The sequence below is a fragment of the Sinocyclocheilus anshuiensis genome, unplaced genomic scaffold, assembly GCF_001515605.1.
Source record: "Sinocyclocheilus anshuiensis isolate Anshui unplaced genomic scaffold, SAMN03320099.WGS_v1.1 scaffold702, whole genome shotgun sequence".
In the NCBI taxonomy this organism is placed as follows: Eukaryota; Metazoa; Chordata; class Actinopteri; order Cypriniformes; family Cyprinidae; genus Sinocyclocheilus; species Sinocyclocheilus anshuiensis.
The window spans coordinates 732131-756804 of NW_015548184.1; the positions used below are offsets into that span (position 1 = coordinate 732131).

Sequence of the window (24674 nt, forward strand, 5' to 3'; positions counted from 1 at the left end):
GCTTTTTAAAATATAACACTGCATGTTGCACCATGACTCAGACAGGAATCACTTATGACACTAATTTATATTTAGAGCTGCACATTGACTGTTATTAAAGTGACTAGTGTGCCACCTAACCACAGAATAAAGGTCAGTATCACACAGCAAGTCTAGATGGAGGCTTGTCTCACTAAATGAGACCCTGAAAGAGGCGTATATCAAATGCATCGCTACACACTCATAAAAAACAGTCAGGGACCAATTTACATAGTAGTCAGTACACATTTCTCCCCTTATTTACGCCTAAAATGAGCAAGTTGGAATGGATAGGACGCTTGAAAAACATGGTGAAGAGGAGTCCTTTATATTCAAATTTCATTATCGGCTTTGTGATGCTTGGACTTGAGCAACTTGTGGAGATAGACTTTGCATGCCCTTGTAATCCAAAGCTGAATTTGCTGTTTTCAACGGCATATTTTGTAGTTCCAGCTCTGTTCTCTTTTGCACTTTTGTTTTATATCCAAAGCTCACAAATCAGCAATTATTCAAGCTGTTTGCACTGTGCTTTAGTTTGTCTCACTCCGGCCATTCTCTGGATCATGCTGCTATTCTTTGATGGACAATACTTTGCCTGCGCAAAGACTTCATGGGAAGGACTGACGGTTCACACGGATATATCTGCTTCAACAACGTGGTGTCAGCCTTTAGTCACACCTGACAACACCACAGAAAAGCAAATGGCATTTTTTAGCTATCGAAATAATTCTCAGGTGAGCATGATTATGAAATCAAGTTGCTTTACAATTATGTTGAGTGTGTTCCTAAATATTTCGTTTATAATTTCCCCCTGTCCAAGTTTTCATGTACTCCTCTTAAACGTGAATGTACTTCTTCAGCTAGTGGGACTGTGCATACTGCTCCTGATATCACTGCCTCTGATTTGGATGGGAATTAGGAGATGGCAATACACACCAACAAGAGCCCAAGAACTTGAAGAAAATGAACAAATAGAAATGGTGGATTTGAGCCCTTCACCCCCTCCTGACAGTGCTTCTACAATTGTGGATCACAGTAAAGATGACTTTTAACAGCGCTGACTTCATTTTTATAGTAAGACATGTTTTCATGATTCAAAACCTAGTGTTCATATGTCTTCATATGTTTTAAATATGATATGAATAAATGTAAGAAAGATTTGAATTTTTATATTTATTTTTACATACTGTAACATTACTGAAATGAGTCTTTTTGCAACAGAAATAATCAACTTTGTGTAACTCACTTCTGGACTCAAACCATATTTTACAATTTTCGAATGAAACTATGTCATATTGCATGTTTTTTCCTTTAGCAACTGTCATATAGAGTTACAAACCACTTCCTGCCATTTACAACAAGGTCATATTTAATTTCTGTTTTTGAATTACTTCCACTTTAAATTATAGTCAGATATTAAATCATTAAATTATCTTTCAATGAAATGGCAAAATAAAAAACAAACACGTTGCTGAGTGATAGTTTGATGTTAGAAAAAAACATTACTAGGGAGCTTCTTGAACCAGTGACTTCTCAAATTTAAAGCAAAATGCATAACCCCAGACTACATCCTACAGTTTTCTCAGGGATGAAATCCAAGAATCTGTTCTGGATTATTAATGAGTAAATAACTGTTTTAAAACAAGAAAATTATAGGAAGCATCTGATCCGGCTTTGTGATCACTTAAATGGGATTGTAAAAATTCTGACATAATTTTCTCACCCTAGTACAGACTTTAGAATAGCAAGTTTAGAATGGCATCAAGATAAGTTAATAAGTTAATAAGTAACGACATAATTTTTATTTTGATTTGACTCTTCATAATTCATAATCAGTTGATTATCAGTTGATAAAAATCTAAATCTTATGGTTAAAAGGCTTTTAAAAAGCCATAACTTCCATAAAACCATTGACTGCTTCATTAGATTCCTGAAAATGTACTCCAAGACACCAAGGATCTTGCAGACAAATGAACAAACTTACATCAATCAATAGAATAAATATTTCATGTTTTTAACAGCTAGGGCCTTATATGTAACACATAGCATGTTACGTGTTCTATATATCTTTCTTAGCATATTACATGTTCTAGCGAGTCGTTAGTCACTCAAATTGTAGTATTATGCCACTCATTTATAGTGCCATCCAAGTGACTACTATACAGTCTTTTGAAACATTCAGAAAGTCAGATTTTCTCAGAGACATATGAATTTCACTTGCATCACACAAAAGTCAGCAGTTTAGTCTGTACATCTTGACCTTAATAACACAGACAATGAGCAAGGAATGGGTTTTATTCAAATGCATTTATCGACTTTTTAATGGTGGGACTTGAGAGACTCATGAAGATGAACTTTGCATCATGTCCTTGTCATCCAGAGATGAACTTGTTTTTATTTGCAGCATTTTTTTTTTGGTTCCTGCTCTGTTCTCCAGTGCACTCATGTTGCATTGTCAAAGTTTTATGACAATGCAATGCAAAGTGTCTGCCCTCCACTGTAACTTGCATCGCTCCAGCTGTTGTTTGGATAATGCTTCTGTTCTTTGATGGACAATACTTTGCCTGTGCAAGAACCTCCTGGGAAGGACTGATAGTTCACACTGATATTACTACTTCAACAACATGGTGTCAGCCTTTGATAATTACTGACAACATCACTGAAAAGCAAATGAAATTTTTTGGCTTTTGAAATTATTTAATTTGATGTGAATGAAGAGATTCATAACATTAATAGTACCAAAGATTTTTGTCAAATGCTTTAAATGGTATGACACACATTTTCACTTCAGATAGTGGCTTTTGCCATGCTGGGTCTGAGCTCTGTGCCCCTACTTGATGTATAAAGTGTTGCCACCAAGCTGCAGGAACCGAAGAACCTGAAGTTTAACAAGTGGACATGTAGGATTCTGGTCGAAGGTTACTGATCACTCATGAAAGATCTTCATTAATGGAGGATGGAGATCTTGCAAAACACCACTTATTGTTCACAAACATGTTACAACCATCACAAAAAAGGGGAAACAACAACGTTTGACGCACATTCTCATCCAGCTGTACCACTAAGTGCATTTGTTTCTCAGATGTCTTGACATAATGAACAGCGAGAAACCACATCCTGTCATTCAGTGCACTGTGTTATTTAACATGGTACAATAAGATGACTTATTTTATGCTTTTGGATTGTATACTGACTTCGAAGTTTGTAAACACCCTTAAAGGTTTCCCCAGTGTTTTAGAAATATACATGAGAAGAGCTGAGGTTTCATACTTTTTCAAAACATTGCTCCATTGCTCAATTAAGCTGGAAAAGTTTTTGAAACTTTTGATTTAGAAACTATGGCAACTCCCTTAACAGCAATTCAATTCAATTTTATTCAATTTATTTGTACAGCGCTTTTCACGATACAAATCATTGCAAAGCAACTTTACAGCAAATTAAGTTTCTACAATATTTAGTGGTAGCTTATCAGTGGTGACTGTCAGTTAATGTACATATGGCAGAAATGTACGGAAAAATCAATTAAAGACGTAATCAAACAGACGATGAACACTATTAACAGCAATTATTATATGATGCAATCAAACTTATAGCAAAATTTGGTAGGTCTGTAAGTTGTTTCAGGGTTGGCATCATCTGAGGTCCTCTGAGGGGTTGGCATCATCTCTTCTCAGGTGAGCAATCAAGTGAAATAATATTTTTTTCTACCTTTTGAGCCTCAAAATAAGCATGTCTGTTCTGTTCTCAAAATATAATCAGGTCATTTAGAAGCAGCTTTATTTTTAAACTTTAAAATATTCCCCTTTTTAAATTTCAATTAATTGTGAGTTCCGTTACAATTACCAGATATACTACATATATACACAATATACAAGTCATTTTGAAATATTATATAAGCTTATATAAGCTCTCTTATACAGTAAATCACAATCCTGTCACCAGCACACCATATGTCCTGGGCATCGGCATATGTTGACGGCTTTCAAAAGGGCTATTCAGAGGACTGGAGTCCACTCCTCCAATGGAGGGCAGATAAGCATGATGCAGAATGGGTAACTGCAGAGACAGCCTGCGCTGAATCCTGTGGGGAAAAAAAAAAAAAAAACGATCCAGTAAATGAAGCAATCTGGAATTTTTAGAAAACTCTTTTCAAAGCAAACTAAGGAAACTGGAGATGATTGCACATGTTCAAATTCCTGCTCACTGTTAAAGGATTGATAACGATATATGAAACGCACAGTTCAGGGGAGTTAACGTCCTCCAGCAGATTCCTGTTACAGTTGGAGCTTTCAGGGAGAGTCAGACATTTCTCCTTGACTGAAAAGACAAAAAGAAAACCAGTCAAAACAACGTCTTAATGAAGCTAAATCCCTCGGAATTCACATTTGATAAATAATTGAATGAATACAGTACAAAGTAGAACCAAAGTGATACCATGCGATCAATCTCTGGAGGTCTAACAAAATATTAAACTAAATGTTTCATTTTCAAGTATGTGACCAAATGCTGGTTTGTAGGCATTGACAAAACATGGGATTTGCCATGGGAAGTGTTCTGCATTTAGTGCCTTAAACCATCAATCCTTAAATACGGTGTTTGCTGCATTTACACAAAGGTGCTCACAAGCATTTTTCTACCTGCTTGGTGCACAAAACTTCTGATGACGACATTCTCCATAACGTGAGGGCTCAGTTCATTCAGTTGTCTGGTCAAATCCTCCAGCTCGGAATCCAGCTGAAGGAAATCACAATAATGGAAAAAAAAAAAAAAAAAAAAGATTTTAAAGGCACTTTATCAATCCCTCACGTACTGATTCACATTGTTGTACTTCCTGGGTGTGACATCCTTCTTGATTGTGTTATTGCTATTTGAAGGAAATTTGTTACTGTAACCACCAGATGTCCCCCTTCCATATTATGTTTGTCAATATAAATACAGCAGTAACCCAATACTCATGCACTTTAAAGTCTAACTTTGAATAATGCTCATTGTTTATCTGGTTTCACCTCAAGTTTGAGTGTGGATTTGGTTGGATTGACACTGAATGCTCACAGATTTAGAATTTTCAAATCTGACGGTTATAAAGCAAGTATCTACGAAGTAAATGAATGTACATGCAAAAAGCTTCTCACTTCTTTAATGTGCCGTTTGAGGTTTAGGTTTGCTGACAGTAGAATGTCCAGACTAGACAAGATGTTTTGTCTCATGTCAGTCACATAGCCAGATGCTCCTGGGTTGTTCTGCTCCATGACGCTCCTCTTGTCATTGTCTTGTCCAGTCTCCTTTTCTAATTCACTACACCACTGTGTGAGGTGGAACCTCCTTGACAAGAATGCAGGATCAGGACCCATCCTTATTATAATAATCTGCAGGATTATATAAATGTATTTGAATAAAAATGTAAACAAATGAGAATAGATAGAAGTAGAATACAAATGATATACAAATATAAACAATTTCTTAAGAACTCTACACGTCTGAATAGCATTTCAGTTAACATGCACATCATACCTTTGGAATAAACACCATACAAAGAGTGCTACAGCAGCATGTGATGATCACAAGGGTCACAATGCAGAACTGCACATTTGGCTGATCCTGCCACAGCATGGATGCACATGTACCAATCAGAATCACTGGGGCTGACACAAACACACTGTATCGGATACTCCTGCTATCATTTATGGCAGGGATGTTCATGTGGCATGTGGTCCAGGCCAGGAAACAGGTGCTCAGCTGGATAGGAGAAAAGGACATGTGCAAATACATTGTCCATTTGCCATCTCTTTCATTATTGCTATATACAGTGCATCTGGAAATTATTCACAGCGCTTCACTTTTTCCACATTTTGTTATGTTACATCCTTATTCCATAATAAATTGAATTAATTATTTTCCTCAATTCTACAAACAATACCCCATAATGACAATGTGAAAGAAGTTTTTGACATCTTTGCAAATTTATAACAAAAAAATATATATAATATATTAAAAAAAAAAAAATCACGTACATAAGTATTCAGCCTTTGCTCATTACTTTGTTGAAGCACCTTTGGACCAATTACAGCCTCAAATCTTTTGGGGTATGATGCAACAAGCTCCTTACCTCTTCACCTCTCAAGCTCTGTCAGGCTGGATGGGGCAGAAGCACATTTTCAGGTTTCTCCAGAAATATTTGATTGGGTTCAAGCTCAGGCTCTTGCTGGGCCACTCAAGTACATTCACAGAGTTGTCTGCAAGCCACTCTTGCTGTGTGCTTAGGGTCATTGTCCTATTGGAAGGTGAATCTTCTGCCCAGTCTGAGGTTCTGAATTCTCTGGACTGGGTTTTCATTACGGCTATCTCAATATTTTGGGGCACTGAGCTTTTCTTCTACTCTGACGAGTCTCTGAAAAACAGCCCCACAGCATGAGGCTGCTACCAGCACACTTTACTTTTGGGATGGTACTCTGCAGGTGAGGAGTTGTTGAGCAGAGCTGGTTTCTTTCAAACATGATGCTTAGAATTGAGGTTCATCAGACCAGATAATATGGTTTCTCACAGTCTGCGGGACCTTTAGGTACTTTTTTGCAAGTTCCAAGTGTGTTTTCATGCGTCTTCACTGAGGAGAGGATTGAGTTTGGCCACACCGCCATAAAGCCCAGATCGGTGGAGTGTTGCAGTGATGTTTGTCCTTCTGTAGGCTTCTATCTCCACATATGATCATGTAGCTCAACTAAAGTGACCATCAGGATCCTGGTCACCAGTCTAGACAAGGCCCTTCTCCATCAGTTGCTCACTTTGGCCAGGAGGCCAGCTCTAGGAAGAGTCCTGGTTATTTCAAACTTTTTCCATTAAGGGTAACAGAGACTACATGCTTCTGTGAACCTTCAAAGCTACAGAATTTTTTCTGTACCCTTTTCCAGATCTGTGCCTCGATACAATCCGGTCTCAGCGGTCTACAGACAATTCCTTGGACTTCATGGCTTAGTTTGAACTGTGGGACCTTAAATAAATAGGTAAGTGCCTTTCCAAATCATGTCCAATCAACTGAATTTACCACAGGTGGACTCCAATCAAGTTGTAGAAACATCTCAAGGATGATCAGTGGAAACAGGATGCACCTGAGCTCAATTTTGAGTGTCATGGCAAAGGCTGTGAATACTTATGTACGTGTGATTTTTTTCGTTTTTATTTTTAATAAATTTGCAAAGATTTCAATAAAAACTTCTTTCACATTGTTATTATGGGGTATTGTTTGTAGAATTTTGAGGAAAATAATGAATTTAATTCATTTTGGAATAAAGCTGTAACGTAACAAAATGTGGAAAAAGTGAAGTGCTGTGAATACTTTCCAGATGCACTGTAACTGACCCACGTTTGACATGTTTTTAATCAAATCCCATACCAGGAGTATCCCCTTATAAACATAGAATGCAGCCATCCAGAAACCCATGTATGTGTTCTCACATCGCTCTGTAAAGGGCTGAATAAAAAAATCTTGACCGTGAGGATCAGCCTAAAACAAAAAGAGAAAAAGACTGACACAAAAATCAACCCAGGCTCACTAGGAATGCATGAATCTGCCTATACTTTTAAAAAACTACCAAAGAAATATATATTTTTTTGTGTGGTTCCTTGCCCTCAAAACACATTTATCATAGTGAATGATTTGTAAACTAATATATTTTAAAGTTGGCATCACATATTGGGCTCCGTATGGTACATACTTAAAATTAAACACTTTAGTGTTATTGGCTCCATTAAAGATCTGGGAAATGTGTTTTTTCTTGTTACTCACCTCTATATGATACTCCTTCACTGTTCTCCTCAAAGGATCCAAAATTTGCAGGCAAATTATTGAACTCAGGTCAATTAACAAAATAAAAATAATCAGGAGAACTGGCCCATAGTCCTTTGTGGCCTGGGGAAAGTCCAAAAAAAAAGAAAAGAAAACGACAGACAGGAAGGGCACATTGTAACACTTAATAATAGAAATGAATCATTTTCACATAATATATAGCTTTTTCAGAAAGCACAAATACTGAATCTTTCTTACCTTTTTTTCAGTGCTGTGGTTTTTGAAGAATGAATGAATTGTCCATGTTTTTGCAAACATGGCCCCAAAAGCTGCTGTACATCCAATAGATAGACATGAGATTTGTACCTATGAATAATGCCACATATCATATACATATACATATAATCCCAGAGCAGATCTCAACATTAATATCATCTGGTTATAAAGCTTTATGTCTGGATAAAAGTGCTGTCCAAATAACAAAATTCTGACTGCTTAAGTACTTACAGAGCAAGAAACTTCAAATACTCTATCAGAAACATAAGACCCATCTAGTCCCATGAAGAAAATGGAGGAATAAGACAACACAGCACCAAGAATAATCAAAGAGTTCATAAAAGGTCTTGACATGCTAATGGCCCTGTGAATGACAAAATAATAGAATACCACAGATGTATAAACAGTTAAAAGAAACGCACTGTTGAATGAAAGACTTATACATTCAAGTTCATTAGCCAAACAAACAACTTACCAATGTTTGCGGTGTTTCACACTGAAGACCAGGAAACTGCAAGCTGTAAAAATTCCTAAGAAAGTTAGAAACGCCACAATACCGTAGAGAAATATACTGATGCGTTTCCTGTGAGGGTACACATGGGTTCGGTCCTTTGTGGGTTTATCCCCTGTAGAAGGCAAATGCATATTTTTTTATAACAGATACTGAGTGTTTCACTAGAATTTCACTACACTGGCACTTATTTCTCATCAGGCCTGCACAAACACATATCAGATATATTTTCTTTAAGAGACTTACTTTGAAATCTGATTAGACTGATGAACTCTAGTTCATCTGTAATGGCACTATATTTTTCAATATCGACAGCCCTTCCATCTATGGAGGAAAAAAACTGTTGTCAATAATAATAAAAAGACATTGTAAAGAAAGCTAGGAAGCCTCAAAAAATGTTCTGTACCTTGATACTGAGCAAACTTCACATTGGCCATTCTTTCACCTTTTTGGAACATAACGTGACCCTGCATAACAATTTTTAGCAATATTACATAAAAAAATGTAAAATTTAAAAAAAGTAAAAAGAACTGGGAAAAATAAATATTGTGACCCTGGACCACAAAACCAGTCTTAAGTAGCACAGGTATATTTGTAGCAATAGCCAACAATACATTGTACGGGTGAAAATTATAAATTTTTCTTTTATGCCAAAAATCATTAGGATAATGATATAAGATAATGTTCCATGAAGATATTTTGTAAATTTCCTACCGTAAATATATCAAAATGTCATTTTTGATTAATATGCATTGCTAAGGACTTCATTTGGACAACTTTAAAGGCGATTTTGTCAATATTTTGATTTTTTTGCACCCTCAGATTCCCAATTTTCAAATAGTTGTATCTGGGCCAAATATTGTCCTATCCTAACAAACCATACATCAACAGAAAGCTTATTTATTCAGCTTTCAGTTGATGTATAAAAAAAAAAATACCCTTATGACTGGTTTTGTGGTCCAGGGTCACATATGTAAGAGAAATAAATAAATATGTAAGTAAATATCTATGTAAAGTATTTACTAATTAATGTTTGTACTGTTTATAAGTAATGTTTGAAGTGTCGGTAACACTTTAGTATAGGGACCAATTCTCACTATTAACTAGTTGCTTAATAGAATGCCTATTAATAACATATTGGCTGTTTATTAGTACTTATAAAGCACATATTCTGCATGACCATATTCTACATCCCTAATCCTACCCAATACCTAAACTTAACAACTACCTTACTTACTATTAGTAAGTCCCAAATTAGGAGTTTGAGGCAAAAGTCATAGTTAATGGTTTGTTAATTGCAAGAATTGGAGCTTAAAATAAAGTGTGACCGAAATGTCTAAAAGATAGATAAACAGATAACATTTTATACATATTGTGTTTGTTTTCATTATTACTCATAATTAATCTGTCCACTATTTCTCAAGCAGAATTCTGAAACTTTGTACATACTGTCACACCAAAGAAGTTGATCTTGTCCATGGCCTCCAGAATCATTTGTCCCACTTCCTGCTCAGTAACAGTAAAGTTGCGATGGATGCTGTATCTCTCTCTGTACCTCACAGTCTCCATGACTCTAGTTAAAACTTTGGCAATTACCCAAGTACCATCATAAGCAAAGCCATGAAACTTATTTGCATCCAGACGCTTCAGCTGTCGTCTTTCATCATACTCCTTCTCGTACTCCTGAGGTGTCTGGGTGGAATCAGTATGGATATGAAAACAAACAAAACAAAACAATCCCTATAAAGCAATGCTCACTTTGCTCATGACAATAAAAGTTGATGATGCAGTCAAAAGCAAACATACCCTACCAGAGATCCCTCTGATGTTTCTGGTGCTAAGAGTCTCAATATCTGCACTGATGGATCCCTCTATGGCAGTCAGTATGTTTTCAACTGTGCAGTTTGTGGAGCCGGTGTTAGTCCACAACCTGGCTTGGGTCCAGCCTGGTAGAATCCACTGGTACTTTTGGCCATACATGCTGAGATTATACACCTGTTACATAAAAGCATGTTTATTTTGAATAAAGGTGTAGTGCTAACTGGAGTGCTAAAATTCTAACTTGAATATAATACTTACACAGCAGAAGACTTTAGCAGCTAAGCTCACATCAAAATGAGCAATCACTATTCTCACATCATTGTCCTGTAAGAAAAAAAAAAACTTGTGTCAAGGACGATAAATGTCTACAGATAAATAAACATTATGCACTGTGATCTGTGGATGTGTATTAAAAAAACAACCTATTTCAGCTTTCATGCCACTCTGTAGTGATGCACTCTAGAATAAATACGTTTTGAAAAGTTCTTTATTGATTTATATAATGTGTGTGAGGAAACCAGACCCTTGATATACGTGCCTTCAATTTTTTCACACAATCACAGGGGGCTTCAAAGAAGCTCTCGGCCTCTGCAAGCTGGATGTTAGCCACCTTCAGATGCCTGCTTAAATCTCTCTGTACCTTTTCGAGAGAAGGTGAGTTTTCAGTTCACATTCTATCAAGCCCCATATATTTATTCATATGTCACAAATTAGGATTACCTCTGTGAACCTCTGTTCACGCTGAGTCAGTGTACCAACTCTACTCCATCCATAGTGCCTGAGAAACCTCACCAGCGCCACATTAACTGCAATGCCTGACGGCACAGTACGGAAGAAGTTTGGAAATCTTCTTTTGTTGGCCAGTGAAGGTGCTGTTACTGCAAATGACAGCTGAGAAACACAGCAATATTTGACAAAAACAAATAAAACACCAAGTCTCTCAAGATATTCCTTGTGTTTACCAATACAAATATGGAAATGGCAATAATAATCTGATTAAATTAGTACCTGCACAAGGTTCCAACCTTCCAGAGACTGGGCTAGGATAGATGTCACTGACGAACACACCCCTCCAAAGATCATGACAGGTTTGGGGCCATTGAATATGGTGTCAAAAAATGCTTTGAGCGCTTTGCTGTTATCACACTAAAAGCAGAAAGAGAGCAATGGGGAGGGGGTTTGATTTACCACAGTACTGATTGATCTGTGGAAATGTGGTACCATGTGATTAAGGTTACCACGTACGAAATGTTTAACAACACTACAAATATGATTTATTCCATTAACAGACAAACCTTCAAACCGGCTGTTATTAAGCCTCTCATCAAAAAACATGGTTCAAATCGTACTTATCTGACCGCCATCAATTTGTAGCAGTGAATGAAGAGGTATCATATCGATCACAAGTGCAGTATGGAGTACCTCAAGGCTCAGTACTAGGGCCGTTACTTTTCACGCTTTACATGTTACCCTTGGGAGATATCATCAGGAAACACTGTGTTAGCTTTCACTGCTATGCTGATAACACTCAGCTCTATATTTCTTCGCGGCCCGGCGAAACATACCAATTTGAAAAACTAACAGAATGCATAGTCGATATAAAAGACTGGATTATGAATAATTTCTTACTGCTAAAGTCTGAAAAAACAGAGGTGTTAATTATCAGACCTAAAACCTCCGCATGTAATAACCTACAACACTGTCTAACACTTGATGGCTGCTCTGTCAGTTCTTCATCATCAGTTAGGAACCTAGGTGTGCTATTTGCTAGCAATCTTTCCTTTGAAAGCCACGTATCTCAAAAATATATCTAAATTAGGACCTATGCTCTCAAAGTCAAATGCAGAAATGTTAATTCATGCGTTCATGACCTCAAGGTTAGATTATTGTAATGCTTTATTGGGTGGTTGTTCTGCACGCTTAATAAACAAACTCCAGCTGGTCCAAAATGCAGCAGCTAGAGATTTTACTAGAACCAGGAATTGTCATTTTGCATTATTGACACTATTTTCCTATTTATTGCTGTAAAGTTGCTTTGACACAATCTGTATTGTTAAAAGCGTTATATAAACAAAGGTGACTTGACTTGACTTGACTTGACAAACTCCTTTTATATATGCCATTAGAACACTATTATTGAATAAGGTTGGAAATTTTGCAAAGTCAGCAGAAAATACAACCGTCATATTTGGTTTGTAAAATATTTCATTTCGTTTCTAAAATTCAAACAACTGAGACAATTGTACAACATGCAACTGCAGTCATCTGGTAGGCTAGGATCATGGCAGATTAGTAGATTGTTTGTGTGTGTGTGTGTGTGTGTGTGTGTGTGTGTGTGTTTTTCATTGTGCCTTCTCTTAAGAAAAAAATATACAGAGACTTTTAGGGTTTAAAACAGTAGCATTAGCGTTAGCAACACTGGTAGTTTAGGGCTCTTTCATTTATAAACACCTAACTTCTAATATAGCAGAAATGAATAATTAGTGAATATATTAAATATACCCCTATAACGTGTTGTTTTTCAAATGTACTGATACAGTAAAACTGCTTGCTGTCTGAGAGAATTTAAAGAGATAGTTCACTGAAACATTAAAATACTTTCATCATTTACTTCTCAATGTCATTCCAAACATTTATGACTTTCTTTCTTCTGTAGAACAAAAAATTGCATTGTCCATGCAATGTTGTTTTAGACCCACTTACTTTCATTGTATAGACAAAAACACCAAAACAACACTGAAACATTTTCAAAATATCTCTGTTAAATATTTATTGCGATTTAAATACATGACATGGTATAGGCTGTATAGAAAGTAATACAGGTTTGAAATGACATGAGGGTGAGTAAATGATGACAGAATTTTAATTGTTGAGTGAACTATCCGATTTAACATCTGGGAGTATATCAGTTATTGAAGAAAAGAGAGATTTTGTTAGCTTCATCAATCAAATAAGGAAAAGCAGCAGGTCTGTTACCTCCGAGTCTATAAGATGAAACTGAAGCTCGTAGTCACCTAAAGGAGACGGCTGCTCACTCAAATGATGCAGTGCTAGAGCAACAGCAGGAAGCACCTCTGCTGTAATGTTGCCCCTCCCTGGATCTCCACTGAGTGGCATAATCCATAAAACTGGCAGTTTATGTCGCACCAGACAATAGCATGATGGCATCTGAGTCAGTTCCCAAAAAGTGAGAACATTCAACAAGTTCCACAAGTATTCCATCCTCCCAGAGAACATTCAGGCCTGTGCTTGAAAAGTAAGCATCAGTCAAACAAACTTAAGCTGCCCTGTGTGCGGCCCTGAGTGTTTAAGCATTTTCTAAAGCCTCATCTGTTGTCACCTGGGAGAACTCTAGCCCTCAACCATCCACAGGGATAAGGAGATAAGGACTGACTGTGGACATCTGCTGCTGTACACTAAATCCTCAGAAAGAGGAGGAAATGACATCACACAAATCTGGCCACTACACAGGCAGCACATATAGATAAAATAATCAATAATCTAAACACAGCAAACACAAAAGGTCTTATTACAAAATTCTGAAAAGTAACGCTATGAATATATAGACACATTACATTCATTTGTTACCCATCTGTATACGAAGAGTTCATTTGCAAAAACAGGTAACTCCGTTTTTACAAATGTTAAAAAATCATATCCTGCATTACAATTAATATCAATCAAACTGCAGTTGGGTTGTTTTGATTAAATAATAATAACTAAAAAAAAAATACAGCTAACTAACACAATAAAACACAATAAAAACATGATAACACAATAAAAATACATGATTTATGAACATGAATAAAAACGGAAACGGAAAAAAAAAGGAAAATCTGTTTTTGCAAAAACTCTTCTCAAATATATATACATAGTGAAGTGATGTGTGATGTGTGTATTCGAAATTTGTGCTCTGCATTTAACCCATCCAAGTGCACACACACACACACACACACACTGTGAACACATACCCGGAGCAGTATATATATATAAATAGAAATGGTCAGTGAGAGGTTAATTTATCTATTTATTTATTTGTATTGTCTTACAGGGAACAACATTTGCATATTGTATACTTTATTGTCATTTATTAGGCTGCAGGAGGTGGTGGTGTGAAAATATTAATTACATGCAATATGGATAAGAAAGAGTTTATCTGACATGTATAGTAAATAAGAATTACTTGCTTTGATGATGATTGATGATTGCATAGCCAGTTACATAGTTGAGACCTCAAGTCATTTATTTTTTAACCCAGCAGAGGGAGATAAAGTTATAAAATAATCCTCTTTGCTTAATTTTGAAACATTTATACAAATTGGACAAGACAAACAGGCAAAATAGGCTTATTTTAATCTAAATCTTTCTTACCATTATGCACATAATTGAAACTGATCTCAGATACAACTTGAAATTAATTAATAATCTCTCATGTTGCACCAGATGTTAATTGTTTGCCATTGTTTCTTCAATCCAGTCCAAGTAATTCTGCACTTTGTAGTAACCTTTAGAAACATGGCCACATCTTGCAGGACCCCATGACACAATGCCAACATGGGGAAGAATAGAGGGCCCCCACTGTCACCTTGACAACTGTCAACAAGTTTAACCTCATCTCCAGCACAGAACATGTTATCAGTGACAAAATAATCCTCGAAAACATTCTGTTCAGAAGGATATTCCCGAATATGCCCATAACGTAAAATATCACTTGTTGAGCCCTTCTCAAACCCTCCAAAGCCTGATACTGTACCCATCATGCCCTCCATTACAGGTCCATCTGTTTTGTTTGGCAGACACACTGGCCTGATGTTTGGACCGAGTGGATACTCTAGCAGACATTTTAATTAGTGCAATGTCATTGTTCAAGTTTTTTTGATCACCACCCACAGGAACCCTCTGATAATTTGGGTGAATTATAATCTTCTTGGCCTCCATATGACTGGGTTTTTGTCCTGACTATTGATTATTCCTCCAAGCCAAGTCATGTTGGTGTTTTCAAGTCCGTCTACCAGCTGTACGAGCCCAGTAATCACTGATCAGAGATGCACCACCTCTGTGAAGTTGCTTATGAAAGAGCTGCCAGGGAATCTGTCCTGATCTGGCTGGCTTCCCACCAAATACTCTGCCACCATAAGAGACCTCTGTATTCATTCCATACACTAAAAAATGTAAAAAGGAAACAAAAATATGAACATATGTGTAATGTAAAATAAACTTAAATAACAATAGTACTGTCTGTTGACAAGCCACAGTTATTACCAGGATAACAAAGAGGAATAACATTATTGTTGTTGACTTCTGTCCATTTTCGGTCTACTGCACACTTGTATATTACTACACAAGAGAAAGAAAGAAAGCAAGGAAATGAGGTCATGATTTATCAATCACAAAGAATAAAGGTGGGTTTTGTATGGTATCTGTACGGAGCCCCTAAAGGGACATGGTGGTGGAAAAAAATCAGATTGAGTGAAAAAATTTGGGGTGGGAGGAAAAAATATTTGTCAGATTTTTTGCGTTCTCGCGCAAAACTTTTGCGTTCTCTCGCAAAACATACCACCATGTCCCTTTAGGGGCTCCGTATATCTGACCTTTAGAAGTATCTTTAAATCTGTAGTATGGCTCATTGCAGTGATACTCTATATGACCGAAAGATATTCATTGTTTTTTCCACTGATAAGCTCAAAGTCTCCATTCAGCAGTAGTTTTGGAGCTCCACAGTCAATAACTGTAATGTGGATGATACATAGGAATGAAATGATGAATGGATGCAATGTAGCCAAATGCAAAATCAGGTGTATGTATTTACTCACTCTTGCACTCCAGCAGTGTCAAATGCCATTGTCTATTACGCTAACATATGGACTTAAAACTTGAAATATCTTTCTCTCCCTTAAAGAAGGCAAAGGAAAATGCTTCATTAAGTCACCACCATATTCTCTAAAGGAAGCCCTGTGTATAATCACTAATGCACTCAGGCCGTTCACACAAAATGCATTTTTGCATTGATTTTGGATAGATGTGTTTAACCGTTGCACTCACATATTGTGTTTTTTGCAGCATCTCGCACAAGAAAATGTTCAAAAAATGTGTTCAAGTTAAAAAAGTTCAACTTTTAAAAAATTTGTCTTTAGACCATTTTATCCCCACGCTGCCCTGTGTGTTATGTTGAACCACAAAAGCACTTTCTGTGTGAATGGCCCCTTACGGTTCTTGCTTTACTATCTTCATTATTGTAAACCTCACCATCATTAGCTTGTATCCTGGCTTACAGCGCACATGAATGTAGTCTCTGTACAAGTACTGGGCAAATTTCGGAGTGACTATTCCATTGCCGATGCTGCCTGGATGTGGACACTGTACCTCTTTAAAAAAGAAAATTGGACTAATGAAGATTAGCACCACAGATATTTGAGGATTTATAATATTACTGTTCTGGTATCTACTGTTCACAAAATTCTAACCTTTCATTGAAGTAAACCCTGTTGAAAAATCCAGCATATGCTGGTTAGGTATTATTTGAAGAATGGCTGCTGGTTTGAACTGGTTTAAGCTGGTCATGTACTGGTCCTAAGCTGGTCCTGAGCAGGAGCTAGTTTCTTAGAACCAGCTTAGGACCAGCACATGAACAGCTAAAAATTCAGCTCATGACCAGCTAAGGACCAGCTTAAACCAGCTCAAACCAGCACCCATGCTTCAAAACATACCTAACCAGCATATGATGGTTTTTTTTTTCAACAGGGAAACGACTGAAAGTGGGGGGGAACTAGGGTTGCAAAGGGGTGAAAAATTTCCAGTAAATTTCGGACTTTTTGCAACCCTAGGGGGAACTCAAATTATGAAATAACTGTTTTTCCCCAATGCATGTTGGCCACAATTATTGGCACCCCTAGAAATTCGTATGAGTAAAATATCTCTGAAGTATATTCCCATTCATATTTAGATTTGTTACCACACCAGGGGACTAGGAGCATGAAACTGTCCAGCCATGACTTCCTGTTCCACATAAAAAGTACCCCATGCTCACAGTTAAATATACTGCTGTATCTTTAATGTTGTGGGCCTATTTTCTGCCTGGAGGTCCTGGACATCTTGTTCAGATACATGGCATCATGGATTTTAGCAAATACCAACAGATAAAAATTCTAATCCTGACTGCCTCTGTTAGAAATCTTATAATGGGCCGTGGTTGGATCTTCCACCAGGACAATGATCCAAAACAAACATCAAAATCAGCACAAAAATGTGTCACTGAGCACAAAATGAAGTTTCTGCCATGGCCGTCCCAGTTCCCTGACCTGAACCCTGTAGAAAATGAGTGGGGTGAACTGAAGAGAAGAAGAACCAACATGGAGCTGGGAATCTGAAGGATATGGAATGATTCTGTATGAAGGAATGTTCTCTGATCTTTTTCTTGTCAGGTGTTCTCCAAACTCATCAGGCATTATAGGAGAAAACTCGGAGCTGTTATGGGAAAAGGATGTTGCAATAACTGGGTGCCAAGAATTGTGACCAACGTGAACTAGAGAAAAACATTTATTTCATAATGTGAGTTTCCCACACTTTCAATTGTTTTACTTCAACAAAAGGTTAGAATTTTGTGATTTTTTTTAATTAAAGAGCAAAAGGATAAACAATGCAGATGTATTTTCACAGCCACTTTTGCTCATATTTACCAAGGGTGCCAATATTAGTGGAGGGCACTGTAGATAGACATTTACAGCAAAGCATACTTGCAGCCAATGGAAGAGGCAGGACTCTCCTTGACTGTAGACCTGCTCTATGGGGAAGTTCTGGCTGAAGTTGAGAGTAATCATAAAGCCTGGCTGCACAGAGATGGTGTAGATGCAGTCCAGATCAAGCGGGGACGTCTCTGGGAAACTAGGACTCGAGATGGTCCCCTCTAATTCACTGTGCACCCCACCTCCACACTCCACTAACACAGGGAGGAAACACACACCACTTGGTTATCATTATTTTCACCTGTATGTAAACTATGATAGTATACTATGGTAGTTTTTGCTAACGTTTTGTTGATATTTTGAATTAGCTTTTATTTTTATATTGCTTTTATTTATAATCAACATAAACTGTGTGCAGGAAATATAAAGATCACAGCGCCTGGGTTTTTATTAATGAACACACTCACAGACGCAGGTGCGTTGGTCAGGCCGTATCGTGTAACCGTGGTAACAGGAACACAGGTAGGAGCCGAGGGTGTTGAGGCATATCTGTGAACATGGTGGACCATTTTCCACACTGGAAGAGGAATACTCATCTATGTCTAAGGGAACAGGTATAGGAGCATTAAACGATGTATTGCTACAGCACTGAATTATTTAATTGTGTTTAATTAAATAACATCATACGACACAATCAGCAGTACTGTTGTTCCAATATTCAGTATATTGCTTTTATACAACAGTTAAATAAACAATAAATAAATATTTATCAGCTTCAATTTTAGACACAATATTTTACACCAGTTAGTGTGTCAAGTTTTGTTGCGTCAATGAAAATAGTTCCAAACAAGCCAACCAATAATTGATTCCGAGTTACAGAGCAACACACCATAGTGGAATCAGTGTTTTTAAATAAAACGGTTGAGCGAATGATTCAATGACTCTCTTATAAAGACAGTCACTTGCCTGCACCAACTATGGTGTATTGATGTATACCGTAGATAGTATCAGTTTCCATCCAAAGTTGGGAATTTGTCTTATTGAATTTAACTTATAGAACATTGGAAGATTGAACAAACAATTGCGAATAAAGCACATTTTCCATCTCACGTGTCCAAAAGAAGAAAACAGTCGCTTCCTGTGAAATTGGCACAAAATATATACAATGAAAGTAGAAGTTGCTGCAACTGGTAGCGCCTCAGATGTGTGATATTTGGGATTGCAGGTTATTCAGTTTTGTGCATATCTTCTTAGAGGATAAAAAAAAAAGATCATAATTGCATGCCTTAGCATTTCTGTTCAGTGTTTTTTGTATCCCAAAAATTGATGGAAAAACAGCTACAATCACTGGAAAATCCCCACGTTTAATACACAAACAGGCCTGTATGGAATGCACAAACACAGGCAAGTGGAGTGATACACTACACTCTTGGAACACCACTCAAAGCCAATCAAATTCTAGAACTGCTGTGTAAAAGAGATCTGTTTTACATCCTTATAGAATATTAGGAGAAGTAAACATACTACAACACTGTTTTGTTTGTAATATGCTTCAAACATGACTCACCAACAGCCTGGAAGAATGCAGTGAATCCCAAGTGTGACTCATGATTTGAGTCATCCGTTAGAAAAACCAGCTGAAGACGGTTACCAGTAGCCAAGATGGGCTTGTCAACTGGGTGAAACCTGTCTGTGGAATTCCGTCCACAAAACTTCCCCAGAACCTTCTTATCAGACACAACCTGCACGTAAAAAAAATCACACGTGCTTATGTATTACAAAATACATAGACCTTGCTAAATAAATGTCTTATAAAGCCAAATGATAGTAGTCACAATGACATTTCAAACCTAATTTATATGTAGTGCATGAAGTTTTACTTTTTTGCCCTTATTCCCCAACAAAACACAGTACGAGGTATGGATTGTGCAACTCAAATGAGGTCCCAGCACTCGAGCATTGTGTATGAAGACATCCACATGATACAAGTTCTAAGATGAAGCATCACTAACAGTGACAGAATCGTAGTAAGAGTCTGGAGAGGACTCAATGTCCAGGTGATTGAATGTCAGCTGGAGCTGGTAGCCTTGTGGCACCTCCAGGTCCCATTGTTTCTGGAGATTTGCTGGATAGGGTTGAGGGTACTGTGGAGAAGACACCTCCCCAAACATGGCCGGCTCACACTCGCACACATTCATACATGCCCACAGCAGGCTGAATCAGTGTTTCAGTAGAAAACAGAAAAAGATAAAAATCAATCGTTTTGCTGGAATAATTGAGTTAATTTACTAAATACACATTATAAGATTGTTGCAAAGCGTTGACATTCACCAATGACTGCTATTAAATGAATCACACAATTTAAATCTATTTTATAATATATGCAAATTTGAAGATAAAATCTAAAAACAATTTACCATATTATTAGATGTACTCTATCCATAACAAACATGCAGATGTCAGTAGCCGTTTGACTAAACTGTTAATGCAGTCATTAATTTTTCTTGTGGTAAAGTGCATGTGGTTAACAATCGCATATAAGAGAACAAGAGTCTAAAAGTCATCAAAAAAGGTAAACTTGTTTGCTTTGGCTATGGCAGAAGAAAGAAAGAGAGGGAGATATGTGACTACTTTTCCCGTAAACCATGTGTTTTCAACCTGCTTACTCAAACAGTAAGGGTTAAAGTCTACAGAGATCATTTTCATGCATCTTTTCTTTACAGATTATTAGATGTTCTCACTCTTGTGAAATACAAAGGAGTTCCTAAAGTAGTTTTGAGGTAATAAATCACAATTTACAAATCTCCGCTGTTTGACATGGGATGCAACGGAGGTAGAAAACCTTTAAAAGTCACAACAAAAGTCAGGTTTGTTTGATTTGGCTGAAGAGGAATACTAATCTGGAACACTAATCTGGCACCACTGCAAGGCATGAAAAAAGAGAGATATGGCAGGCTGGGCAGCCCATGAGCACTTTACCTGCTGGATTACCTATTAAATTAGTTTAATGTTACTAAAATTGGACAAAAAAGGCCTTGCCAGAACATTTTTTTATAAAATAGGAAATAAGAGACTGAAATTCTTTACTTGTGAAAATGGTTTAATTGGTGAGTATAAAACAACTTCATATAAAAGTTTCAAAATTCTGAATTATTAATGGAAATAGCAGATGCCTATACATCAAACAGATACAGCAGTGAATAACTTTATTGGTGTGTATTACAATTAACAATTGGTGTATTTTTGTGATTTGATGTTAGTTTTTTCCCATGGTTTCCTTGATCCAATCCACGTAGTTTTGAACTTTAGTACAGAAGCCCTTAAAGCTTTTATTCCCACATCCAATAGGACGATAAGGCTTGTCTGGATACCCATAGCCCAGAACAGGAGAAAACAAAGGACCTCCACTGTCTCCTTGACAACTGTCTACTTGGTCTCCTCCAGCACAGATCATGTTATCAGTGATAGGCAAACCCACTGAATCACATTCATCAAGTTGATATATCTGGACAGGTGCATGAAGCAGATATCTACTAATTCCTTTTTCATATCTTCCAAAACCTGAGATTGTGGCCTCTGCCACAGGTTCATCTGTTTTGTTTGGTAGACACACTGACCTGATGTTTGGGCCTATAGGCACCCTTTTAGTCATTTTCAATATCATAATCATAGTTAGATGGAGAACCAGTACCAACTCGCTGATAATTTGGGTGAATTATTATCTTCTCAGTCTCCATAGTGACTGGATTTTGACTTTTACCATCAATTATTCCCCCTAACCAATTCATGGTGTTTTTTTCATATCCATCCACTACGTGAGCTGCTGTTACAGCCCAGTAATCATTGATTAAAGATGCACCACCTCTGGGACTTTCTCTATGAAAGAGCTGCCAGGGAATCTGCTTCAATAAAGCTGGCTTCCCACCAAAGACTCTGCCACCAATAGAGGCCTCTGTATTAATTCCACACACTAAAACGTGAGAGAGAAATATGAAATGCATGAAAAGGAGATATAAAAGATAGGGTATATCTGGGTTTATAGGTGTAATCAGAATGACTGAGTACCTGGTTCACATTTAGGCAAATCTTCTGTTAATTGTTGACCACTCTCAGACACCCAGTTACCCTCAGCATTACAGGTCAAATTACCTGAGGAAAGTGAAGATAGTGAAAAATGTCAAACTTATTAGTATTTTGTTAAGAATTACATCAACGTAGTTCACATAAACCATACACATCTCACCATTTTTATCCAGTTGATAATATACATTTTCGCACTTAAGACTGATCTGGTTCAGATAAGTTGTTGGAGGATCTTTATCTGATAGTTCCATTAATTCAGGAAGCTCTGGAATGCCGCAATCCACAGCTAAGGAAGAAAACAAGAGGAGTGTTTTCTTCCTCTTCTTTTTTTAATGACACATTAATATTTTTTAAGCTTCCCACATTTTGGATATGTCTCCAAACCTAGTATGCTTCCAAAAAATTTCTGGGCATTGTACTGTCGGTGTGCTCACCATGCATACCACAAATTGTGTGAGCTTGTAACATTGCATCATGTCATTTACTGTATAGGGAGAACAGCAGTGAAAACAGCCAATTTAATTCAAAGGATTAGAGAGAGGGAGGAAAATGGTCAGTTAAAAATGAATTATGTCTTCCCATGTACAGTATATCTTTAAAAAATGCAACTTGTTCAGACATCAAGAAAAAAAGGCATTATAAGAAGACATTTTCTCACGTTCACAGGGGATAACAGGACTCGGGATAGCATGTGGCCTCATACTCAACCTCAGCTGATTCATGCTATGGAATATTTTATGCTAAATGTGAGTTTCAGAGATTAAAAAAAGGTTTGACTCATAAACTACAGCATAAAGTACATGCTGATATATCATGCGACTGATATCATCTAACACCAAAAACATACTATCCAAATTTTAAAACAATATACAATTCAATTATATTGATTAAAATATCCTTACCGGTAACACTTTCTATGAAGCTCTTATTTATAATTCTTTATACGGGTATTCTTAAGGCATTATAATTAATGCATAATGCATTATAAAAACATCATAATATATTGTATCATCTCATAAATAATAATTATAATACATTATAAATCATCATACTCTTAAAAGCTATAACCACAAATAAGTATTATAATACATTAAAACTGTTCTTATGATTATTTATGAGATGAAACAACATATCATATGGTTTTTTTATGATGCATCATTCATTCATTATAATGCCTTAAGAATACCCTTATAATGTATTATAAATACGGGCTTCATAGAAAGTGTTACCTAATTTCCTAATATAATAATATTCTATTAATTATTGTCAATTTAATTAAATTATATTTCATGAGACTTTCTTTACTAATACATTTTATATTAATACAATTATTTGCTCATTTATACTAATACAATATATATAAAATATATTATTATTAATAAAATATAATTTACTAATAAAATTAGTTACTAATTTATAATAATAAAAAATATACTACTTTACTAATAACATTTTATATTGTACATTTTAATTGATATTTAAAAATACATTTTCCAAAATGTTTCTCAGCAAACCCATAACTTAAATCTGTGGCCCTTCAGCCTGAGAAGGTAAAATCAATCAGCCTGAAATACTTACTGATTTCAATACATGTCCTTTGTCACATTTCACTGTAACTTTGTAGCCTGTGGGATATTCAGAATCCTGCGGGTACAGACTAGATTTTGGTGTCACAGGTCCAGTACATTTCATCTCTGTCAGAAAGCAAATAAACAACAACATAACATGTTAGGAAACAATTCTCAGCACTTCAATCAACAATCAATATTCAGATCAGTGATCCTTCAAATTAGTTTTTCAATGGCAGATTCTCAGATCATGTGCTCCCACCAAACCTGAACATGCAGTATATTGTTGTTTAGTTTTAATGATGGGGGGCAACAGGCACACCTCTTGTTTTGTAATAGAGGCTAAACCCTCGGTTTGCTCCTTTATGGTCTGTCCTGAAGATAATCTCAACAAGTTGAGACCTTGTGAGCAGGGACGAAGGGACATCCCTTCCACAAAATGTCTTAACGTCACCAGAGAGAAGTTTTATCTAGGAGGAATGGATATGGAAAGAGAGAAGAGGTCAATGAGGAGAAATACAAGACTGGTTCAAATATTGAACTAAACATGTTGCATACACTCTTAAAAAAAAGGGTTCTTTGGGGTTCTATATAGAACCCTAGGTTAATGAGATCGATGCACTCTCCATTCTGTTTCATTTTCACATCAAACACCCCCGTGAACGTCAGCTCAAACTGCAGACCTTCTTCTACGGCCACAGTGTAAGAACACACAGAGTTTTCTGGGTACGGCCCAGGCCACTCAGGTGACATCAACACACCTTCTTGTGAGCCTGTGCGATCTTCACTGCAGCTAACTGACACAAAGAGAGAAAACAAAACCGTGTCAGACGCTGTCTTGATTCATACTGTCTGTCTAAACACTAACAGAATGAAAAATCACATTATTATTATGAGCGCATGCTGCAGTCATGTCATCTGCCATGTTAAAGTGC

General features: G+C 36.7%; 2 protein-coding genes, 1 long non-coding RNA gene and 1 pseudogene across 5 annotated transcripts; all 4 read right to left on the reverse strand.

Moving 5' to 3' along the window:
• Window positions 1–3823: 3823 nt before the first annotated feature.
• Window positions 3824–13772, reverse strand: LOC107704906 (gamma-aminobutyric acid type B receptor subunit 2-like). 3 transcript variants are annotated; one of them, XM_016507947.1, is made up of 19 exons: window positions 13383–13772; window positions 11415–11552; window positions 11127–11297; window positions 10945–11046; window positions 10665–10730; window positions 10392–10580; window positions 10035–10277; window positions 8992–9052; window positions 8832–8909; window positions 8550–8700; window positions 8306–8438; window positions 8057–8164; window positions 7799–7921; window positions 7406–7516; window positions 5530–5754; window positions 5151–5384; window positions 4656–4752; window positions 4257–4335; window positions 3824–4099 (listed from the first exon to the last, which is right to left on the reverse strand). In XM_016507947.1, the coding sequence occupies exons 1-19, from the start codon at window positions 13641–13643 to the stop codon at window positions 3943–3945; spliced, it is 2727 nt and encodes a 908-aa protein (XP_016363433.1). In that variant the 5' UTR covers window positions 13644–13772; the 3' UTR covers window positions 3824–3942. The 3 variants fall into 3 exon arrangements, with proteins under 3 accessions (XP_016363433.1, XP_016363435.1, XP_016363434.1); XM_016507949.1 differs by having other exon boundaries at window positions 13421–13459; XM_016507948.1 differs by lacking the exon at window positions 7406–7516.
• A 1080-nt stretch (window positions 13773–14852) lies between these two features.
• Window positions 14853–20615, reverse strand: LOC107704833 (complement C1r-A subcomponent-like; annotated as a pseudogene).
• Window positions 20616–21669: 1054 nt separating this feature from the next.
• On the reverse strand, window positions 21670–22845 carry LOC107704855 (complement C1s subcomponent-like). Its single transcript, XM_016507876.1, has 4 exons — window positions 22830–22845; window positions 22332–22457; window positions 22154–22237; window positions 21670–22058 (listed from the first exon to the last, which is right to left on the reverse strand). Exons 2-4 carry the CDS (start codon window positions 22420–22422, stop codon window positions 21733–21735), a joined length of 501 nt encoding a protein of 166 aa, XP_016363362.1. The 5' UTR covers window positions 22423–22457; window positions 22830–22845; the 3' UTR covers window positions 21670–21732.
• Window positions 22846–22858: 13 nt separating this feature from the next.
• Window positions 22859–24261, reverse strand: LOC107704856 (uncharacterized). The gene is made up of 3 exons (XR_001636010.1): window positions 24062–24261; window positions 23750–23865; window positions 22859–22894 (listed from the first exon to the last, which is right to left on the reverse strand). It is a non-coding gene; the product is annotated as an uncharacterized LOC107704856 (long non-coding RNA).
• Between the last annotated feature and the right edge of the window lie 413 nt (window positions 24262–24674).

Excerpts from the sequence above, each read along its gene's own strand:
- LOC107704906 (XM_016507947.1), bottom strand. The coding sequence starts at position 13,643 with ATGTTCTCTGGGAGGATGGAATACTTGTGGAACTTGTTGAATGTTCTC. Across the intron at positions 5,755-7,405 it reads TTTATAAGGGGATACTCCTG|CTGAGCACCTGTTTCCTGGC; the intron begins GTATGGGATTTG and ends TCTCCTATCCAG. Across the intron at positions 5,385-5,529 it reads GTATGGTGTTTATTCCAAAG|ATTATTATAATAAGGATGGG; the intron begins GTATGATGTGCA and ends ATAATCCTGCAG.
- LOC107704855 (XM_016507876.1), bottom strand. The coding sequence starts at position 22,422 with ATGGAACTATCAGATAAAGATCCTCCAACAACTTATCTGAACCAGATC. Across the intron at positions 22,238-22,331 it reads TTATCAACTGGATAAAAATG|GTAATTTGACCTGTAATGCT; the intron begins GTGAGATGTGTA and ends CACTTTCCTCAG. Across the intron at positions 22,059-22,153 it reads TTTGCCTAAATGTGAACCAG|TGTGTGGAATTAATACAGAG; the intron begins GTACTCAGTCAT and ends CTCACGTTTTAG.